The 19,430-nt window shown below is 34.7% G+C and overlaps 1 protein-coding gene and 1 pseudogene across 1 annotated transcript; one reads left to right on the top strand and one right to left on the bottom strand.

Annotated features, from left to right (window-relative positions):
* The first annotated feature begins 10,569 nt into the window (after window positions 1–10,569).
* Window positions 10,570–13,869, top strand: LOC107468528 (BRASSINOSTEROID INSENSITIVE 1-associated receptor kinase 1). The gene is made up of 7 exons (XM_016087836.3): window positions 10,570–11,044; window positions 11,728–11,860; window positions 11,945–12,016; window positions 12,104–12,247; window positions 12,879–12,950; window positions 13,067–13,138; window positions 13,223–13,869. The coding sequence occupies exons 1-7, from the start codon at window positions 10,957–10,959 to the stop codon at window positions 13,260–13,262; spliced, it is 621 nt and encodes a 206-aa protein (XP_015943322.1). The 5' UTR covers window positions 10,570–10,956; the 3' UTR covers window positions 13,263–13,869.
* A 3,150-nt stretch (window positions 13,870–17,019) lies between these two features.
* LOC127742785 (uncharacterized) overlaps window positions 17,020–19,430 on the bottom strand; it is an 18,670-nt pseudogene continuing 16,259 nt past the window's right edge.

Here is a 19,430-nt window from a genome sequence, read left to right as displayed (position 1 = left end):
AAGAGATAATAATCTAAAATTAATATATTTAATTTAATATTTATAATTTTTTGCGTATAATATTTAAAAATTATATATTTGTTATCTATTTATTTTATAACATGCTCATTAATACTAAAGAATAAATTTCTGTTGACTGTTTATCAACAAATTATAACTTTCCAAAAAATTTCCGTTGACTCCTAATAAACATCTATTAATAGATAATTTAAATATACATAAAAATATTATATTAATGTTATATTAATAATATTTCTATAATTTAAATTATTCATTAATAACATCCTTAACCATGAATTTTATATGGAACCTTTTAGCAGTATTTTTATTTTTAGGATCTTAGTGATAAATGTTCGATGCTTATTAAAGTGCTTTATATTAAAAAAATTATTTAATAAACTTTTTGAAAGTAAAAAAGATAATTGCGTAGCAATTGTGTAATCGCAAGACTATATATATATATTGGTAATAAACGTAAATTAATTTTAATTATGCTTACGCAACACACTCTGGTATGATTATTTGTTTTTGGTATAATAAACTTCATTTTTTTGGGCTTTGGGCCCGGCGGAACTCTCCGCGAACTTCATTTTTATTGAAAACACCCAATTTATGGTGGTATCATTAGAGTAGTACAAAATGGGCTGAAACGATAGTACACATTGGCAAACAGCCCAATCCAATAAAATATGCAAGATTTTATATCTGTAGATTGAAATTGAAGCATAGCCCAAAATGCTGGGTCAAAAATTTTCTTGTTCATTATTATACTAGTTAAATTCTACTCAATATTCTCTATAAATAGTAAGTTATTCCTTATAACATGTCTAATTATTATTAGATGTATGTTGATTTATCATAGTTAATATTAACTATTAATTTAATTTAAATTTTGATAACTTAATTAATTAACTAAGGTATAACTTTTTGTGTAATTTATAAGAATCCTTAGAGAATTCTATTTTATAATTATTGTTCATAAGACCTAAAAGCAGAAAAAGTCCAAAAGACAGTTATCATATGACCAACCTCTTGAGAGGTCGGATAAAACGCTATAAGGTGATAATTTTTCTCTGAAAGAGTTATAACTAACCCCTAATATCTTTCACCCACTTCTAGAAGAGAGATCTTAACAACCCCTTAATAAAAGGACGGTTATCTGCCATCAATACTGGAGCTACTTCAACGGTGGTTATTGGTTCATCACCTATAAATACACTGACACTCTCAGGTATACTTAAGATCCAATACACTATAAACCTACTGATACTCTTGCTAACTTAAGCATCGGAGTCCCTTGCAGGTACCACCCCCACCTCCTCACGAGGAACTCGGATATGCGGTACCTCGGCACCAAACAAGTCAGACGCTACAACCCAAAAGGACCTGGACCTCACGTTTAGGCCCAAATCAACGTTTCAGGTAACTCTCGAAACATTGGTGCCGTTGCTGGAACCTGGAAATCAACACCCCCTGGCAAACGATCATCTTGAAGGCGGATGTACGGCGTCCGAGTCGAAACCAGAATACCAGGATGTAGTCAACAACCCAATTATCTCCCTTTCTGGTAATACTCCTACTGCTTTTTCGACTCTTCCAGGTAATTTTAAATGATATTTTGACTCGGGTTACTTTAATCACATATCTCCGTTGCGTAATCTTTTCTCGTCTTTGTCTACCACTACAAATACACCTTCTTTCAATACTGCTAATGTTTCCCTCTTGCATGCAACACACAAGGTTTCTATCTCCCAGTCGACTCTTAATCTCCCTGATACTTTTTATATTCACAAATTTAACTTTAGTCTTATTTTTGTTGGTCAACTTGTTGATCTGATTATGTTACTTTTTCTATTTCTGGTTGTCGTGTACAGGATCGTCAGATGGGACAAATCATCGGGATTAGACGTAAGGTTAGAAGGTTGTTTGAACTCGAGAATCTTCATATTCCTCCTGTGCCAAATCTCTGTGCTGCTTCTTCTTCTTCTTCTACCCTTCACTTATGGCATCAACGTCTTGCCCACAGCTCCTTAGAAAAATTGCATCCTCTTGTGTCTCAGGGTATTTTGGGTCAGGTTCCTAATGAGTCTTTTGATTGTATTTCTTGTCAAACTGCCAAACAACATGCTTTATCTTTTCACAATAATTCCTCTCTTGCTTGCTCTCCTTTTGATCTTATCTACTCTGATGTTAGGGCTCCGCTCCCACCGCTTCTATGGGAGGAGCTCGATACTTTGTTGTTTTCATTGATGATTATTCATGCTTTACTTGGGTTTATTTGATGACTAATCGCCATGAGTTACCTCAGATTTATATTAACTTTGCCACTATAATTAAAACTCAGTTTTCCAAGGTCATTAAGTTTTTTCGATGCGATAATGCTATGGAAGACTGTGATTCCAAACTTTTAACCTTTCTTGCAGAACAAGGTACTTTGTCTGAGTATTCTTGTCCTGGTACGTCTCAACAAAATGGACGAGCTGAATGTAAACATCGTCATATTCTTGACTCTGTTCGTGCAATGCTTCTTTCTTCTTCGTGTCCTGAGCGGACTTGGGGTGAAGCTGTTCTTACTACTGTTCAAGTTATCAATAGATTTCCTTCTTCTGTTCTGGGTAACATTGCTCCCTTTGAGCGTATTTATCATACCTCTTCAGATTACAGTTCTCTTCGAGTTTTTGATTGTATCTGTTTTGTTCTTCTTCAGCCTCATGAACTTAGTAAACTTGAACCTCGGGCTCGTATGTGTTGTTTCCTTGGTTATGGCACTGAACACAAGGGTTATTGTTGTTGGGATCCTTCCTCTAAACGTATTTGTATATCTCATCATGTTGTCTTCTGGGAGCATCATATGTTTTCTCGGTTCGCCACCTTTGAGTCCATTCCTCCTACTGTGTCACCTTTTTTCACTAACCCCAATGTTGATCTTTTTCCTAGTGATGATTCTACAGGTTCTATCTCGAGTCACCCTCTACAGCCTTCTGTTCTTCCACCTTCTCCATCTCTTGATGATTCCAGACCGGACGGCGATTTTACTCCTACCGTCATGCCTTCTTCTTCCACTCGTTCTTCTAGGGTAAGAAATGTAATACCCTACCACACAGATAGTATACGAGAAGCCTTGAAGGATAAGTAAAACCAAATCACAAGATTAAAAGCGCAACGCTCAGGAATAAGGATTACTTGCGTACGAAGGAAGCTAAGATACATAAACATATGTGTATAGAAAGTGAGAATAGAAGGTCAAAGGTACAAAATAACCAAGCTCTTAACTCAGCCTACAAAGCTAAGGCTGGCTGGAGAATATTTATACATATATATAGAAATCCATAACCCAAAATACATAAAAGCAACTCTAGTTCTCCATAAACCTCTATGGGGTGCAAAAGTAAAGCATATATATAAGAAGAGTATATACATATAGATATAACAAAATAGAACAAAATGTAAACTCCCAAAAGCCCCACTTCACTGCAAAGAACTCCAGACGCCTAGTGAGGTGCCTCTCAACCTGCATCTGAGAAACACAAATATCCATATGGAATGAGAACCGGGGGTTCTCAGCATGGTAATGGTGCCGCATACATAAGATATAAGGTCCCGAAAAAGTTAGAGATAATCCTAGAACGCCGACACTCAGATTATAAAACCTAAAGGACTAAAGCAGAAACCATAAATTAGGGTGGCCCTCTAAGGATTCCTAGACCTAACCAAAACCATACTAAAACCCTCAACTCTTCTGCCTTTCCTCCAATCCTCCAACATCGGTGAAACCACACAAATAAACAAGCAGACAATGGCAAACATGGGTAGAATATAAGTACTGCAGATAGCAAATATAACAATTAAACATAGTAAGTTCACTTAGGGATTCCCAATTAATGCACAAGAAAGCAAATCAAACAATATGTATATGATGCATGCCTGTCCTATGGCTGATGAGCCTTACCTGTCGGTTATCAAGTCAACCCGACAAATCCGGCTGCTAAAACCTGGACTGGCCCTCGACGTGCATCCCCAAGAGTCTATGGATAGCTTTTTGTCATATATAAATCTTTCTCATTAGGGGATATCCTTTCCGAAAGTTTATACGTGCCCGGTCACCCTTACGTTGTAGGGTCAACAGAGTATCGACTCTCAACCTGGAGCCCATGGTGGCAAGCCACTGCTCTTTACCCAGAGAAACTCGTATCTCAGATAAAATTAGTACAAAACCTCATTTTCATTCATGCTCATTCATACTCATTTCATAACAATTCATTATAGCCATAACATCACTTATACATCATATATTTGTACTTTTATACATTATTCATGATAACCCGGAGCAAGTGGGGCGAACCACATCCTTGCATCTACTTGGGGAGCCTCTATACTACCAACCTGGAGCAAGTGGGCGAAATCACAACCCTTGTGTTTATCCAGGGGGTACGTTCTCATATGCCAGGAGGAATAAAGGAGGGGATTTTAACCTCCCATCATCTCGCTGGAGGCAATTTTACAATACCAGGAGGAACAAAGAAGGGGATCCTCACCTTTCACAATCTCCTGGGGTCGCACTTTTAAGAAAGAGTTCTCAGATGTAACATTTATTCCTTACCTAATTCATCACTTCTCAAGCTTTCTTCATCTCCAAGTTATTTCACCTTCCTAGTTCAAACCCTTTCACTACCAGTACAACTCATTTCTAGGGTCTTAAAGGGTAAACAATAGAAGTTAAGAAGTGCAAAACCATGTCTAAATCACAAAAAATATATGTTGCTAAAAATAGGGTGTGTGTACTCACACATGTGTGCGTGTGCACACTTGTACAATTTTTCAAAGATGTGCGTACGCACCAGGAGGTGCGGACGCGCTCAACAGCAAGCATGTCCATGTGTGTGCGTGCGCACCATGGTGTGCGTATGCACGTTTGCCAAAAATCACAGGGTGTGCGAGCGAACACCGCTCGTGTGTATGCACAAGCGAAAACATAGCTCCTGCTCGGCGCGTGTGCACATTAGTGTGCGTACGCACACAAAGCAGAAGACCTGGTTTTGCTGTAACTTAAGAAAATTTCAATTTTTGCACAAAACTTCCGACGTCCATAACTTCCTCTACAAAATTCCATTTCCTTCAAAATTTATACCTTTTTTAAAGCTTGTAAAACTATCTTTGATTTGAGACAAATTTCATTCCCATCCAAAATTAGAGGCTCTAGTTATAGACCGCCGAAGTTCATTAAAATCAAGTTTTTCAACTAAAACACCAAACCTCTATTTTTACCACATTTCCAACTCAATTCAAAATTTCAAGTTTTCAAACCAACCACAAACAAACTATATTTAATCCCAATCCTTCTCAATCATTCCATTACTCATTAACATACATATACCTCAATTTCAACCTCAAAAATTCAAAACTCAACATAATTTAGGGCCCATTTGGGAAGCTTCAAAAGTAACTTTTTTGAGTTTTTGACTTATAAAAAGTAGTAGTATTAATGTCTGGTGCAATTTTCAAAACCAAATTGCAACTTTCTAAGAAGCTATTTAAGAGCTTATAGAGAAGTTAAAAAAATGACTTCTCTCATAATACTACTACTTTTTACCACATTTTTATAAAATAAGCACTTTTAGAACTAAGAATCCAAATACAAAATAACTTATTTATAAGCTACTTTTAATATAGTCATTTATTGTTTAAGCTGTTTTTTTAAAAGAAGCTTAATTAAGTTATTTACCCAAACTGGACCTTAATCTTCAACTTACTCATTAACATAACATTATTCATACATTACTAAATCAACCATCCACCACATTCATATCATCCAACATCATATACAACCCAACACACACGGCATCAACTAAAACCACCCAACATGCATCAAACATACAATTCAACTTATCTTAAGTCATCTAGCCTAAGTTTTTCACAAAATATTATATATTATATACGAGAAATCAAAACAATACCTTGGCCGATTTTCTCGTATAACCTAAAGGCAACCCACAAGGCAGGCTCACAAGTTCTACCACCAAAATTCAACCTCCAAAGTTTCACCAAGCATCCAACATTTACAATTAAGCTCCAATTCACATATATACACACCTATATCATATCATTGCACCCATACATATATACACACCTATATCGTGGGTGACGTGTATGCATGCGAGGGTGCTCTATTTTTAATTTTTTTAATTTTTCAAGTTCTAGCACTACCCCAAGCATTCCAAGAATCCAAATAGCTACAAAGACACCATCAAACCTTATTTAACATACTAGACTACCAAATAAACTAAAAAAACCAAACTAAACATGAAATTAAACTAATTTATCAATATTTACAAAAGATAAAATAAAAAGATGTTACCATCGTGGGGTGTCTCCCTCCTAGCACTTTTATTTATTGTCCTTAAGTTGGACATTTGAAAAGCTCCTTGTCATGGTGGCTTGTGCTTGTACTCATCTTCGAACTTCCACCAATGCTTGGACTTCCAATAAGCTCCAAAGTTCAAAATCAATAACCCCAAGATTTGATGGAGTTCCACACAAGCTAAGGGCTCCCAAAATTGATCCTCATATACGCTGGGATCCCAAATCTTGTTTCTATACCCGTCTTCAAGTTGATCATCATAATTCCCATCGGGTGGCAAGTGATCCAAATTCTCAAGTAAACACCCAAACAACTTCCTAAACCCAAGAAATTAAGCTCCACACCAACCTTTGCAATTAGACTTTGAGCTCTTAACCATAACGAACCTTGAGTGTTGTTTCCAACCACTAACCATCTTCCTTTTGCTCTTAAAGCCAGAAAGAGCTCTAAGTTGACCATCCATCTCAAGCAAACCATATTCAAGTGGAATAATAAAGCTTAGAGATAAGAGATTTACCCACTTGAATGAAATGATGGATGGTGATGGCTTGGGGAGAGGTGTCTCCAATGTTCTTGCAAGCTCCACTCCTTTGTGCTCTTCTTGATTTACCTCCACCTCTTTGTAGCTTTCTTCCAAGTCAATTTCTTCTTCATTGCTTTACAAGGGCATGGGAGATTGTGCACCTTCTTGCTTAACCTCTTTTTTAAGTCTAATGGGAGAGGATTCAATTGTAGATAAAAACTCATCAATTATTGAATCCATCTCTTAATCAACCTCTTCAAAGTCTTCAACCATGATATGCTTTGGAGGTTATACACCCTCCTCAACATCAAATTCAAACTTCTTGGAAGGAGGCTATATGACTTGAGATTCCCATGGAGGTTCCACATCTCCTAAGTCTTCAACCACTTCTTCCTCTTCAACAATTACGGCTTCCTCCAATTGTTCCAATACAAAATTCAATTTCTCATTCTCCACCAAATTTTCTAATCTCTCCTTCATACTACGCTCTTCATTTGATTCTCCACATGTGACCATAGGAGTGCTTTGATTGCTTAAGCGTTGGGAGGCTAAGTTGTTTATTACTTTGGTCAAGGTAGCCATGCATTCTAGATGCCTCCTTTGAGCTTCACGTTGCTCTTGAAGTAATGAAGTGAGAGAATCATTCATTGGGGTTTGGGGTGGATAGGAAGATTCCTTATTTGGGAGAAAGAGTTCATAATAGGAAGGTGGCTCATATTGGTAAGAATATGGAGATGGTGCATATTAAGGTGGTGGTTCTTGGGATATTGATGTTGGAATGGTTGTGGCTCTAAGTATGGTTCATATGTCTCATATGGTTCTTGGTATGGTGGATATGGGTTAGGATCATATGGAGGTGTTTGGTGGTAGGGGACTTGTGAGTATGGTGGTTAAGGACTATATTGAGGAGAGGGCTCATAGGCATATGGTGGGTGTGGTTGATAACCACAAAGGGGTCCACCATAGCCATTGGGTTGGTATGCATCTTGGAATGGCTCTTGCTCATAGTACATTGGTGGAGGTTGTTGCCAAGAGGGTTGTCTATAATCTTGGGGCTCTTTCCACTTTTGATTGTTCCATCCTTGATGCATGTTCTCATTATGATTCCCATTTCTTGCAACATAATTGTAACCACACTCATAGCCAAAGTTATGAGAATTCATAGTAGCAATAGAAAATAAAAACAAAAACTAACAAGAATTAAGCAAACAAAGTCCTACAACTAACAAAAACTAACAAACAAGTAAAAGACAAATATATTCACAATATTCACATATGAACAATAACCAATAACAAGCACACATTGCAATTCCCTGGCAACGGTGCCAAAAACTTGACGGAGGATTAATGTCGGTTAGGAATTTTCACAAAAATAATCACGTTGCAAGTATAGTTCCAAACCAACAAACAATCCTCAATCAAAGTTTAATTTATTTGTGACAAGTACAAATCCAACAAAAATAACCGAAGCATTTAAACCTCGAGTCGTCTCTCAAGGAATTGCAGGGAAGTGTGTTTATTATTGGTTATAATTATATCTTTTGGAGGTTTTTGGGTTTGATTAACAAAAAATGTAAATTGCAAGAAAGTAAAACTAACAACTAAAATGGGTCTTGACAAGGATCAAGGGTCAAGGGTTCCTATCTTGGATCATTGACCACAATATGGTGATTACAAAGGATTAATTCCACTTAGTTGCCTTCTAACATCGGAGGATTAAGTCAAGTGGACATAATTGGTCTTAGAACCAATTAACAACCCTAAATCACCAATGAAACTGGACATCAATGATCTCAAGAGACCTAAGTCCTCAATCACAAGTCAAGAGTACCAAAATATACTCTAAAATCCAACCAAACATTTTATCAAACACTTGGAAGGCATAAAAGGAAAGCATATTAAAACTGTAACAATAATAAAATCTAATAACTACCCAAGGCAAGAAAATGACAATAACAAGCCAATTAAACAAAAAAATATCAAACATAAATTGTATTAATGAAATTAAATCAACAAGAGTGCATGAACATAAAGGCAACAAATAAAAAGAAATAACAAATAAAACTAGAAAAGTAAAGATGTAAGAACAATAAATAGCAAAGAAAAGTAAATCAAAACAACAATTAAACCTATATCTAAGAGGAATCTATCCTAATCTAACCTAATTCTAGAGAGAAGAGAAAGCTTCTGTCTCTAGAATGTGACCTAAAACATGTTTCTAATCTAGTCCTAATTGCTCTCCGTTTGATCCATCTTGAAATCAGCCTCTAATAGCTTCAGAAATAAGTTGGATTTGGGATTGGATGGCTCAGAAATCGACGCGTACGCATGGATGACGCGTACGCGTCGCTTGGTAAAATTCCCTCTCACGTGTACGCATGGAAGACGCGTGCACGTGGCCATGAATCCTTCAAATACTCATTTCTTCATGAATTCTCCATTTTGCATGCTTTTTTCTTCACTTCTTTCATCCAATCCTTACCTTATAAGCCTGAAATCACTCAACAAACATATCAAGACATCGAATGGAATTAAAGTGAATTAAATTTAGCTATTTTAAAGCTTAAAAAGTATGTTTTCACTCTTAAGCACAAATTAAAAAAAATTATAAAACCATACTATTTTAGTGAATAAATGTGAAAAAAGTTGATAAAATCCACCAAATAAGACACAAGATAAATCATAAAATTGTAGTTTATCACGTGCTGATAACGTGTTGTAAAATAAATAAACAAAAAGATATAATAAATATAAAATAAAAAATATAAATAAAAGACTCTAATATTAATATTTATCAATATAATTATCTCACAATAATAATAGAAATAACTTATATATTTATTAATATTATATATATTACAACTTAACAACTCAGAAAAAAAATTATATGTTATTGTAATGCTTATTGTCAACCTTTATTTATAGAGTAAAGTACCAACACGGTCCCTGTCCATTTCCCAAAATGTCAAGACGATCCTTAATAAAAAACACGTTCTATTACGGTCCCTAATCCTGAACTCCGTCTACCAACCCGGTCCCTCAGCAATCACTGCTGTGTGCCGAACCATCCAACTTCCGTCAAGAGCGCCGTCCAACAACCATCCACGTCTCCGTCAAGAGCTTCGTTAGCAACCTTGTCACCAAGATTTTCACCAGTCACCACTGCCTTAATGGAGAAGAGAGTTGTCTGCTACGGTTTATAATGTAATTGTATTATAGAGACAAGGGGTCTTTAGGGGATAACATATAAGGCGCGAAACCAAACGACACCCTAAACCCTTAAAACGCCATCGTTTTTGTTTTTTGGACGAGGACAGAAAGGCCCTTGTCCATTTCATCTTGTCACGTAGGATTTTCATCTTCCACGTAACAATCCGAGCCATCCGTGTCATACCCTAGCCTTCATACCTCAGTATTTTCTGTCGACTTTCCGCTATGAAAATGACAGAAAGATCGGATTGGCAGACGAAGTTCAGGGTCAGAGACCGTAATAAAACTTATTTTTGGTTAAAGATCGTCTTAACATTTTAAAAAATGGACAGAGACCGAATTGATACTTTACTCTTATTTATACATACACGAAACTTTAAATTTTCAAACTTTATTAATAAAAAATTAAACATTCTTTGGTTAGAAACCGAGCCGCCAGATATTAATGCGCCAACTCAGCTCTCATCGTTATCACAACAACAACTACTATTATTAGAAGGTCGAAAATTCTAACACAGGATGCAGCATTCATTGACTCTCTTCCGTCGACCGTGTTCCCTGCATTTTTCAGCTGAAACTCCCCACACCCATCTCTGATTTCACCTCCAGATTCCCAACTAAGACCTCAGACACAAAAAAGAACGCAACTTGCAACTACCCAGACTTCGATTCTGCCTCATCTTCCAAGTCCAAAGTGCTTCCTTTTTGTTTTCGGTTGGTCAACGAGGTCAAGATGCTGCTGAGCTTGAAGGGTATCATGTAGATCGAATAGGACACAGAGGGGTCTGTGAATTAGTGAATCAATTGTTTTTATGACTTGATTATTATGAAGGTGTAGGTGAAGATTAGTGTGGGAAACGTGGAGATGGTGACTTCAACTTGCAAGGGTTCTTTTCTTGTTTGTGCAATTTTGGTGCTTGATTTGGTGCTTAAGGTCTCTGGCAATGCAGAAGGTGGGTGGTTCCCTTTTGTCCTTGCTCTCTATTGTGTTTTAATTGTTCCCATTAAGCAGGTGCTTTAAATGATCAGGGTGGGGAAATTTTACCCCAATTAAGCTACTTGTTCCTTTTGTCTTTTCTTTTTGATCTACTTGATTCCCTTTCGGCTTTATTGTAGCTGGTTCATGTATTAGAACTGGAGAACTTAATAATACACTTGGAGTAGCTTTTGTTAAGTTTCAACTTAATGCTTCCCTAGTTGTAATATATGAGTTGATAGAATTGAATGGCTTTATGGTTTTTCTTAGTTTGATGATACCCTTGTATCTGTGTCATTAGTTTGGGTTATTCACTTATTTGTTGATTATTGAGTAGGGAATGTTCAATCTTTAGTACAGGATATCACCATAATTGGTGATTCTAATAGTATGGGAGGCTTCTTTATCTCAGAGTGGTTTGTGGAAATGCTTTTGTCCTTGGAGAAAAAGAAGTGGCTTTCCATTCGCTTTAAAGTTTAATCTTTTCTTGTGAGTTAGTTAATTGTGAGATGGAGGCTACTAGGGTTGACTCATTGAAGTTGGGATTCATGTTTGTGATTCCTAAATCTGACAATATTTCGCATTGCACCATAAATGTGGAGACCACACAACATAATAATGAATATCTTTGCACCTGAATATTGCTTCTATCTAACACAGGTGATGCCCTAAATGCATTGAAGAGCAACCTACAAGATCCTAACAATGTTCTTCAAAGCTGGGATGCCACCCTTGTCAATCCATGCACATGGTTTCATGTTACATGCAATAGTGATAATAGTGTGACCCGTCTGTAAGTTGATATGTAACATTTAAGATTTCCTGTTTATTTATGATTGGTTGTCTGTATAGTGATTATTAACCCCTTTCTGGTCAGTGATCTTGGAAATGCAGATCTATCGGGTACACTGGTTCCAAACCTTGGTAATCTACCAAATTTACAGTACCTGTAAGTTGCTATCCATATACTCTTTGTGATCAGATTATTTCATTATCAAAATCTTTTGAGTTTATATTCGGGGGGTTTCAATTACAGGGAGCTTTTTAATAATAATATAAGTGGAAAAATCCCAGACGAGCTTGGAAATTTGAAAAACTTGGTGAGCTTGGATCTTTACTTGAATGTGCTAACTGGTCCAATACCAGCTACATTGGGCAAGCTTAGTTATCTACGCGTGCTGTATGAAATACTTTCCTTATTCTCATATTTATATGCAAAATATATTTGACTTGATTTCAATTTCGTTTCTCCCTTTACCTTTTCAGCATCCAATTTATTGTTTGATTTCCCATGCAATATAGTTAGTGGTAGAGTACATTGTCTGCGACATGCTATTTCATTTCCAATAAAGGCTGTGGTATAAATGAGCATATACCTATAGGAAAAGTATCTTTCATATTTTTATTGTTGCTAGTACTTCTATTTGACTCAATAATGAGTGTGTTGAATTGCATGAAATATATGGTAATTAATGATAGTGCTCAGTGGTTGTAAAAATGAATAAATGAAGCACTAATTAAATATGGTCAAAGGTCCACTCTCATGCTTAATCATATAGTTATATTTGTTAAGTAACTTCGGTGAACTGTCATGCATCCATGCCCTCTATCTTTTACTCTCTCTTTTTTTTCATGTTTCAATATAAGTTTATATTAGTGATAGGCTTATTCTATTTTTAACTCTTTCCTGCATGAAACTTGCAAAACTTGCTATTTGGTAATCATTGTTGCACGTGTTTGCTGATAATGTTTTTTATTAAAGTATCAAATGTTATTACCTGCAAATTAATTCTTCCTGCCCTCTGAAATAGGCGTCTCAACAATAACGCCTTGTCAGGAGGCATTCCCATGTCTTTGACCGGGATCAATTCACTGCAAGTTCTGTGAGTGTGACTCCTATATTTTCATTTCCCACTGAGTTAATATAGACATGTATTCTTGTTTAGAATCGTTTACTATATTTTTGAGAGTGCAACACCATGATTGTTGTGGAATGCAGTGATCTCTCAAACAACCAGCTAAAAGGGACTGTGCCAGTCAATGGTTCATTTTCAATGTTTACTCCGATCAGGTTGGTGCCAATAGTTTTATTTATATCTGTGACTATTATTAAGAGGTGACCTCACTGTTGATAGTTGGTGGATTCCAATTACAGTTTTCAAAATAATCCTGGCTTGATACAACCAAAGATGTAGATAAACCAAGTTGGTGCAGTAGTATTTAGTACATACCTAGTAAGATTGGAATCTCAGCATGGGGTTTGGGAAAGGGATAGTTTTGTCCATGCTTGGGATAAATGATGAAAGCTCCATGAACTGTGGCTCTTGACCAACCATCATGTCCATGCCACCATATGATTCCTTCCTCTGTGGTCAAATGGATAACTCGTTTGAACACTGCACCTGGTTGAATTGGACACTGTGTTATGTAAGCAGCTCCATCTGATCATGGATTCCTCCCTTGTCTAGCCCCATGCCTTTGAAAAATAATGCAAATATTCTTTCAGTAATTAATGCATATACTCTCTGTTGTATAGAGTGGAAGCTAAGGCACATACCAATGTATTGTTATATTATGGTTTGCTTGGTTATAAACATTGACAATAAGAGTGTCTCCTGTGTGGGCCTTCAAGGTTGGACCTGGAAACTCTCCATTTACTGTCAAAATATTCTTGGTGCTGCATAGTCTAGTGTAACTTGAAGATTTTATCTGCAGAAATTAAAGGCATAATTCATCTAAGTGTTATGTAACATGCATGTATGATGAAATAAAGTAGACTTACCACAAAGTTGTGATGATGAACTTCAGCATTTGCAACATGATCAATGAGATAACAACCGTATAGCACTGCAAAAATTATCAAGGAATATGCATTACTAGTCTTTATCACCATCATTGGTTGGGAACTTAGACCATCTCTAATAGGGAACTCATCCCAATTCCTGTTTATGGGTCCACCTGTTATAAAAAGTAACTACACATCAGCTTTTGCGTCATAAACAGTAAATAGGAACTCATAACATATCTCTCTTCTCCATTAGCAGGAACTAATTTTAGTCCCTGTTGTGGTCCCACTTAATTAATTAATTGAAACACTTAAAATTAATTTAATTAATTTCTTTCAATAATATAATTTAAATTTATAAATTTAAAAATAATTTACTATTAAAAGATATTAATATTAAATAAATTCATATATAAGAATAATAAAAAATATATAATTCGAGATTAAACTTGAGAGTTTGAGGTTTGAGATTTTGGGTATTTAGAGTTTGAAAAATTTTTTGTAAATAATTGAAAAAAGAATTGAGTTGGTTTGGATATATTTTTTCGTACAAAATCTAATATCAGCAGAACTTTGATTTCGTAAATTTGAAAGAAGATGAAGAAGAGTAGAAGAAAGTGTGAGAATAGAAGTGTATGTAAGTAGGACTCAGGATTCGGTGGTCCCAGAACGTTTAGACCATTAAATGGTCCCATAACAAAACATGTTTTTTAAGGTTTTTTAATAATTGTTAAATAGTCATTTTTTAAATTTAATTACAAATTAATCCCATATATTTTATTTAATTATAAAAATGATTTTTTATTTTATAAATAATTATTTTAACCAAAATCTATCATCTTTATTAACAATCAAGAACAAAAACAATAACGAATTAGATCTTCCATTGATCCTAATAAATTTTTTGGTCATTCCAATCGATTAAAATATTAAATTTGATTTGTCACGTTCGTGAGGAGTTATGAAATCGTGTTTCGTTGAAAACCAATTGATTGAATTCTAACTCAATCGATTGGATTTCAGTTTATTACTAAACAATCGATTGTAAATTGCTGGGAAGCATGGTTTTGCATAAATCAATCGATTGGTCATAGTAACTAATCGATTGAACAATGAATTAAATGTGGAATTTATGTAATTCAATCGATTGTTTAGGATTTTCAATCGATTGATTTCTCCAAAACAATCGATTGTTCTCACTATTCAATCGATTGGCTAAAAATCGATTGAACTTTGCACCTGACTTCTAATTCAATCGATTGGTTTGAAACTTCAATTGATTGTGGAGACTTTCCCCTCAAGGTAATACCTAATTTCTTCATCTCCTTTACTTTAATAATGTTTTCTTTAAGTCACTGCTTCTTTCTTCCTGCCTACCTTGCTTGCTGTGATTTCGTTCATTTGTTGCAGGAAAATGATTTCAGTCTGTTTGTCCATTCACATTCGTTATGTTCATGAGAATGTACTATAGTTATAGTGACTCAACCCTATCAATTTTCATTTTTTAATTATCCTAAACTATTCATTGATTGGTTACACCCTCTGTTTTTTCGTCAGTGTTGGGCTGCATTGGCGCTTCAAGTTTGATTGGTGCTCAATGAGTACCCGAAACTGAAGCTAACTGAAGGAAGAAAACTGCTTGAGATATGACAATTTCGATGACGTTTTCCCAATTTATATTTGTGATGATCGTACAGACGAGGATGCTTTTAACGTAAAAATAAATAATCAAACTTATTGATATTTAATTAATTACACTACTTGTATTACATATCTAACTGACTACCATAATCATCATCAGGTTTTGCGCAACAGAGAGATCAAGGGATTGGGAATCTTATTTCTAGAGTTCCAAAAGATACATAAACTTCATACACCTTGAAAGATCAGCAGAGTCAAATTCCAACAAATAATTATTATCTTATAAATATAGTATTTTTTTTGTATTATGGTGAATCTGAACATCCTTACCCAACCAATATGTTCAGGTTGAGCAATTTTTGCTGCGTCTAGTGGAATGGAAAAGATCGATTACACCAACAACTGCATAGAGAGATTTATTCCATGAGTAGTATACTTAACTTATTGTAGATTACCTATTGAAGAAATATAAAAGTTTCAAACCAATTGATTGAATTAGAAGTCACGTGCAAAGTTCAATCGATTTTTAGCCATAACCAATCGATTGAACAGTGAGACCAATCGATTGTTTTGAAGAAATCAATCGATTGAAAATCCTAAATAATCGATTGAATTACATAAATTCCACATTTAATTCATTGTTCAATCGATTGGTTACTATGACCAATCGATTGATTTATGCAAAATCATGCTTCCCAGCAATTTACAATCGATTGTTTAGTGATAAACTGAAATCCAATCGATTGCGTTAGAATTCAATCGATTGGTTTGATAGTCCAATCGATTGGTTTTCAACTAAACATGATTTCATGACTCCTCACGAACGTGACAGATCAAATTTAATATTTTAATCGATTGGAATGGCCAAAAAATTTATTAGGATCAATGGAAGATCTAATTCGTTATTGTTTTTGTTCATGATTGTTAATAAAGATGATAGATTTTGGTTAAAATAATTATTTATAAAATAAAAAATTGTTTTTATAATTAAATAAAATATATGGGTTAATTTGTAATTAAATTTAAAAAAAGACTATTTAGCAGTTATTAAAAAACCTTAAAAAACATGTTTTATTATGGGACCATTTAATGGTCCAAACGTTCTGGGACCACCGAATCCTGAGCTTCTAAGTAGTATATATAGAGTAATAAAATATTAATTTATTAATAGTAACGATAACATAGTAACAACTAGTTTCCAACAGCTAATTTTGTAATGGTTAGTTTTACAACTACTAATTTTAATAATGTGATTAGTATTTTAAATTTCAAAAATAAAAATAACCAAGTCAACAAAAAAATATTTTGTTAAGTATAAAAATTAAATTTATTTTTTGATGTAAGTAAATTTAATTAATTATAATTTAATATAATAATATAAATAATTAATTAAATAAAAGTTTAATTATTTAATTTAATTAATTATTATTTAAATAATTAATATAAATTATTAATTAAATAAAAATATTATTATTTAACTAATTAATATTTTATATAATTATTTTTTTTAAATATGGAGTCCCCATTCAGAGGGGCTCGCCTTCCTCAGAATTGGTGTAGGAACTCAACTTGTTCCTTCTCCAACGCTTAAATTCTTGTTTCTCTCTGACATTAGAGTAGAAGGGCTCCAAATTTTCTCCCATTGGAGATGCTCTTAGACCATCTCCAGTAGGGAACTCATCCCAGTTCCTGTTTATGGTCCACCTGTCATAAAAAGTAACTCTACATCAGCTTTTGCGTCATAAACAGTAAATAGAAACTCAAAACATTTCTCTCTTCTCCATTAGGAGGAACTAACTTTAGTCCCTATTGTGGTCCCACTTAATTAATTAATTAAAATACTTGAAATTAATGTAATTAATTTTTTTTAATAATATAATTTAAATATTTAAATTTAAAAATAATTCACTATTAAAAGATATTAATATTAAATAAATTCATATATAATAATAATACACAATATATAATTCGGGGTTACACTAATTTGTAAAATTACTTAATACAAAGAAAAACATAATTAAGCTTATAGTTGACGACAAGCATTGTGAAATTGCCATATGTGTTCAATCAAGTCCTCTTTCAATTGTCTATGCTGCTGCCTATTTCGAAGTTGGGCATTTCTTTGGAGAAATTGATGGTATGGTGCAAAATCTTCTTCTCCCAGCTGAGGTTGTGATAAGCCATTTTCGACATCATCATACTCTAAGCCCTGAGCAAAATTTCCTGCATAAGTGTCTCTTTCATCCTCAACAATCATATTATGCAATATAATACAAGCTCTCATTATGTTGGCAAGCTTCTTCTTTTCCCAAAAACGAGCTGGACCACGTATAATTGCAAAGCGTGCTTGCAACACTCCGAATGCTCGCTCCATATCTTTTCTTTGCCCTTCTTAGTATTGTGCAAATAACTTGTGTTTCTCCCCTTGTGGCTTTGAGATTGATTTGACAAATGTGGCCCATTTAGGATAAATATCATCTGCTAAATAGTATCCCATAGTATAATTATTACCATTAATAGTGTAATTTACCTCCGAAGCACGGTCGTTTAGAATATCATCGTGATGAGTTTGGAAAACTCTAGATTAATATTTGTGATGACTAAACATTATTAAAATAATTAAATACAAAATTATTAATTTGATTCTCACTATATTGATTAATAATTTTGTTGCAGGTTTTAATATTGGGGCGAAAAACAAATTTCTGGTGCAAGCCCAATTACATTCAGCCTTTGGTTTTGATAATATATGATGAATATGGCTGAATTGATTCTTTATGTTACTTGGGCCAATTTAATCTATTATGGTTACAAGTACAAGTTGAAAATGCTTTCCTATTTGCTTTATGCATGTTCCAAAAATTCATCAGGAAAGCAAATGTTACAATTGGACTAGAATTAAATGATTGAAATAACTAAGCCCAATTTTAATTCCTCATGCATGATCCGAAACAAATAGATGAAGGAAAGCAAAATTGCTTCCAACGGATCCAAGCATTTCACCATGTGATGGATTTCAAAACTCATTACATTGTCATTTATTGCATGGGAACTATGAGAGAGAAAGGAAGACAATTGATTTGATTGTAGCACTAATGACTACATGCTACTCAGCAAGAAAAGAATCATTTCATTTATTCTCATTCTCTTTCCTAATTCAATGCTTTTCAAATTTTTCTCTTCTCTCTCTATTTGCTTCTCTTCTTCGGTTATTGTCCAGAAAACAATGGAAGCTATGTTCAGCTACCAAAAGAAAGAAGAAGCTGCATGCATCAAGACCATCAAACTAATGATGGCAAGAAAACATAACACAATAAAAGTATACTGTGGCTGAGATTATCACTAAAAGTGGTAAGATTTGGTGAGGTAATCTCGGGTCCTTCATACTCAAAAAGAAAGAAGGAGATTCGGCCAGCAAGAAGGTGATTTTTGGAGACATGGCTTGTCTCTGATTCTGCTCAACCACCACAGGAAGTAGCTAGAGTGGCGAAGTGATGGAAGAGGCAGAGATTGGAGCAGATGAAGCCATCATCATCATGAAGCATCAAGGGCCAGAAATCCATGTTGGAGAGCAAGCCAAGGATGGAGCGCTCAGATTGATGAAGAGTGATGACCAAGGAAGAACTAGAGGTATTTGCATGTTGGGTTTTGCAAGAGTTACCTCTTCTCTCTCTGTGGCCGAACCGGTTCTGTTTTGAAGGAAAAGAAGTTAAACTTGGTTTTGTTTCAACTGTGAAGGCTTCTCTTCTCTGTAAAAGGAGTGAACAGTCACGGTTTGATTTAAGGAAAGAAAGTGAGAGTGCAAGGCACAGAAGTCTCATAGCTGCCTAAGCTTACAGATTTTCTTCTCCTTCAATGTATTCTATTTTGTAATTTTTCTGTTTAATTTTGTCATGTCTTGAGTCTCATGAAAAAAGGCAAACAGTGAGGTTTGTAT

Source organism: Arachis duranensis, chromosome 10 (assembly GCF_000817695.3).
Source record: "Arachis duranensis cultivar V14167 chromosome 10, aradu.V14167.gnm2.J7QH, whole genome shotgun sequence".
NCBI classification, from domain to species: Eukaryota; Viridiplantae; Streptophyta; class Magnoliopsida; order Fabales; family Fabaceae; genus Arachis; species Arachis duranensis.
The sequence above is the reverse complement of the archived record's forward strand: the minus strand, read 5'-3'. Positions and strand labels throughout refer to the sequence as shown.

What these genes read in the sequence shown, in the direction of transcription:
- LOC107468528 (XM_016087836.3), top strand. Translation starts at nt 10,957, where the DNA reads ATGGTGACTTCAACTTGCAAGGGTTCTTTTCTTGTTTGTGCAATTTTG. An exon ending in GATAATAGTGTGACCCGTCT is followed by an intron (nt 11,861 to 11,944) that starts GTAAGTTGATAT and finishes CTTTCTGGTCAG; the next exon opens with TGATCTTGGAAATGCAGATC. An exon ending in CTACCAAATTTACAGTACCT is followed by an intron (nt 12,017 to 12,103) that starts GTAAGTTGCTAT and finishes TTTCAATTACAG; the next exon opens with GGAGCTTTTTAATAATAATA.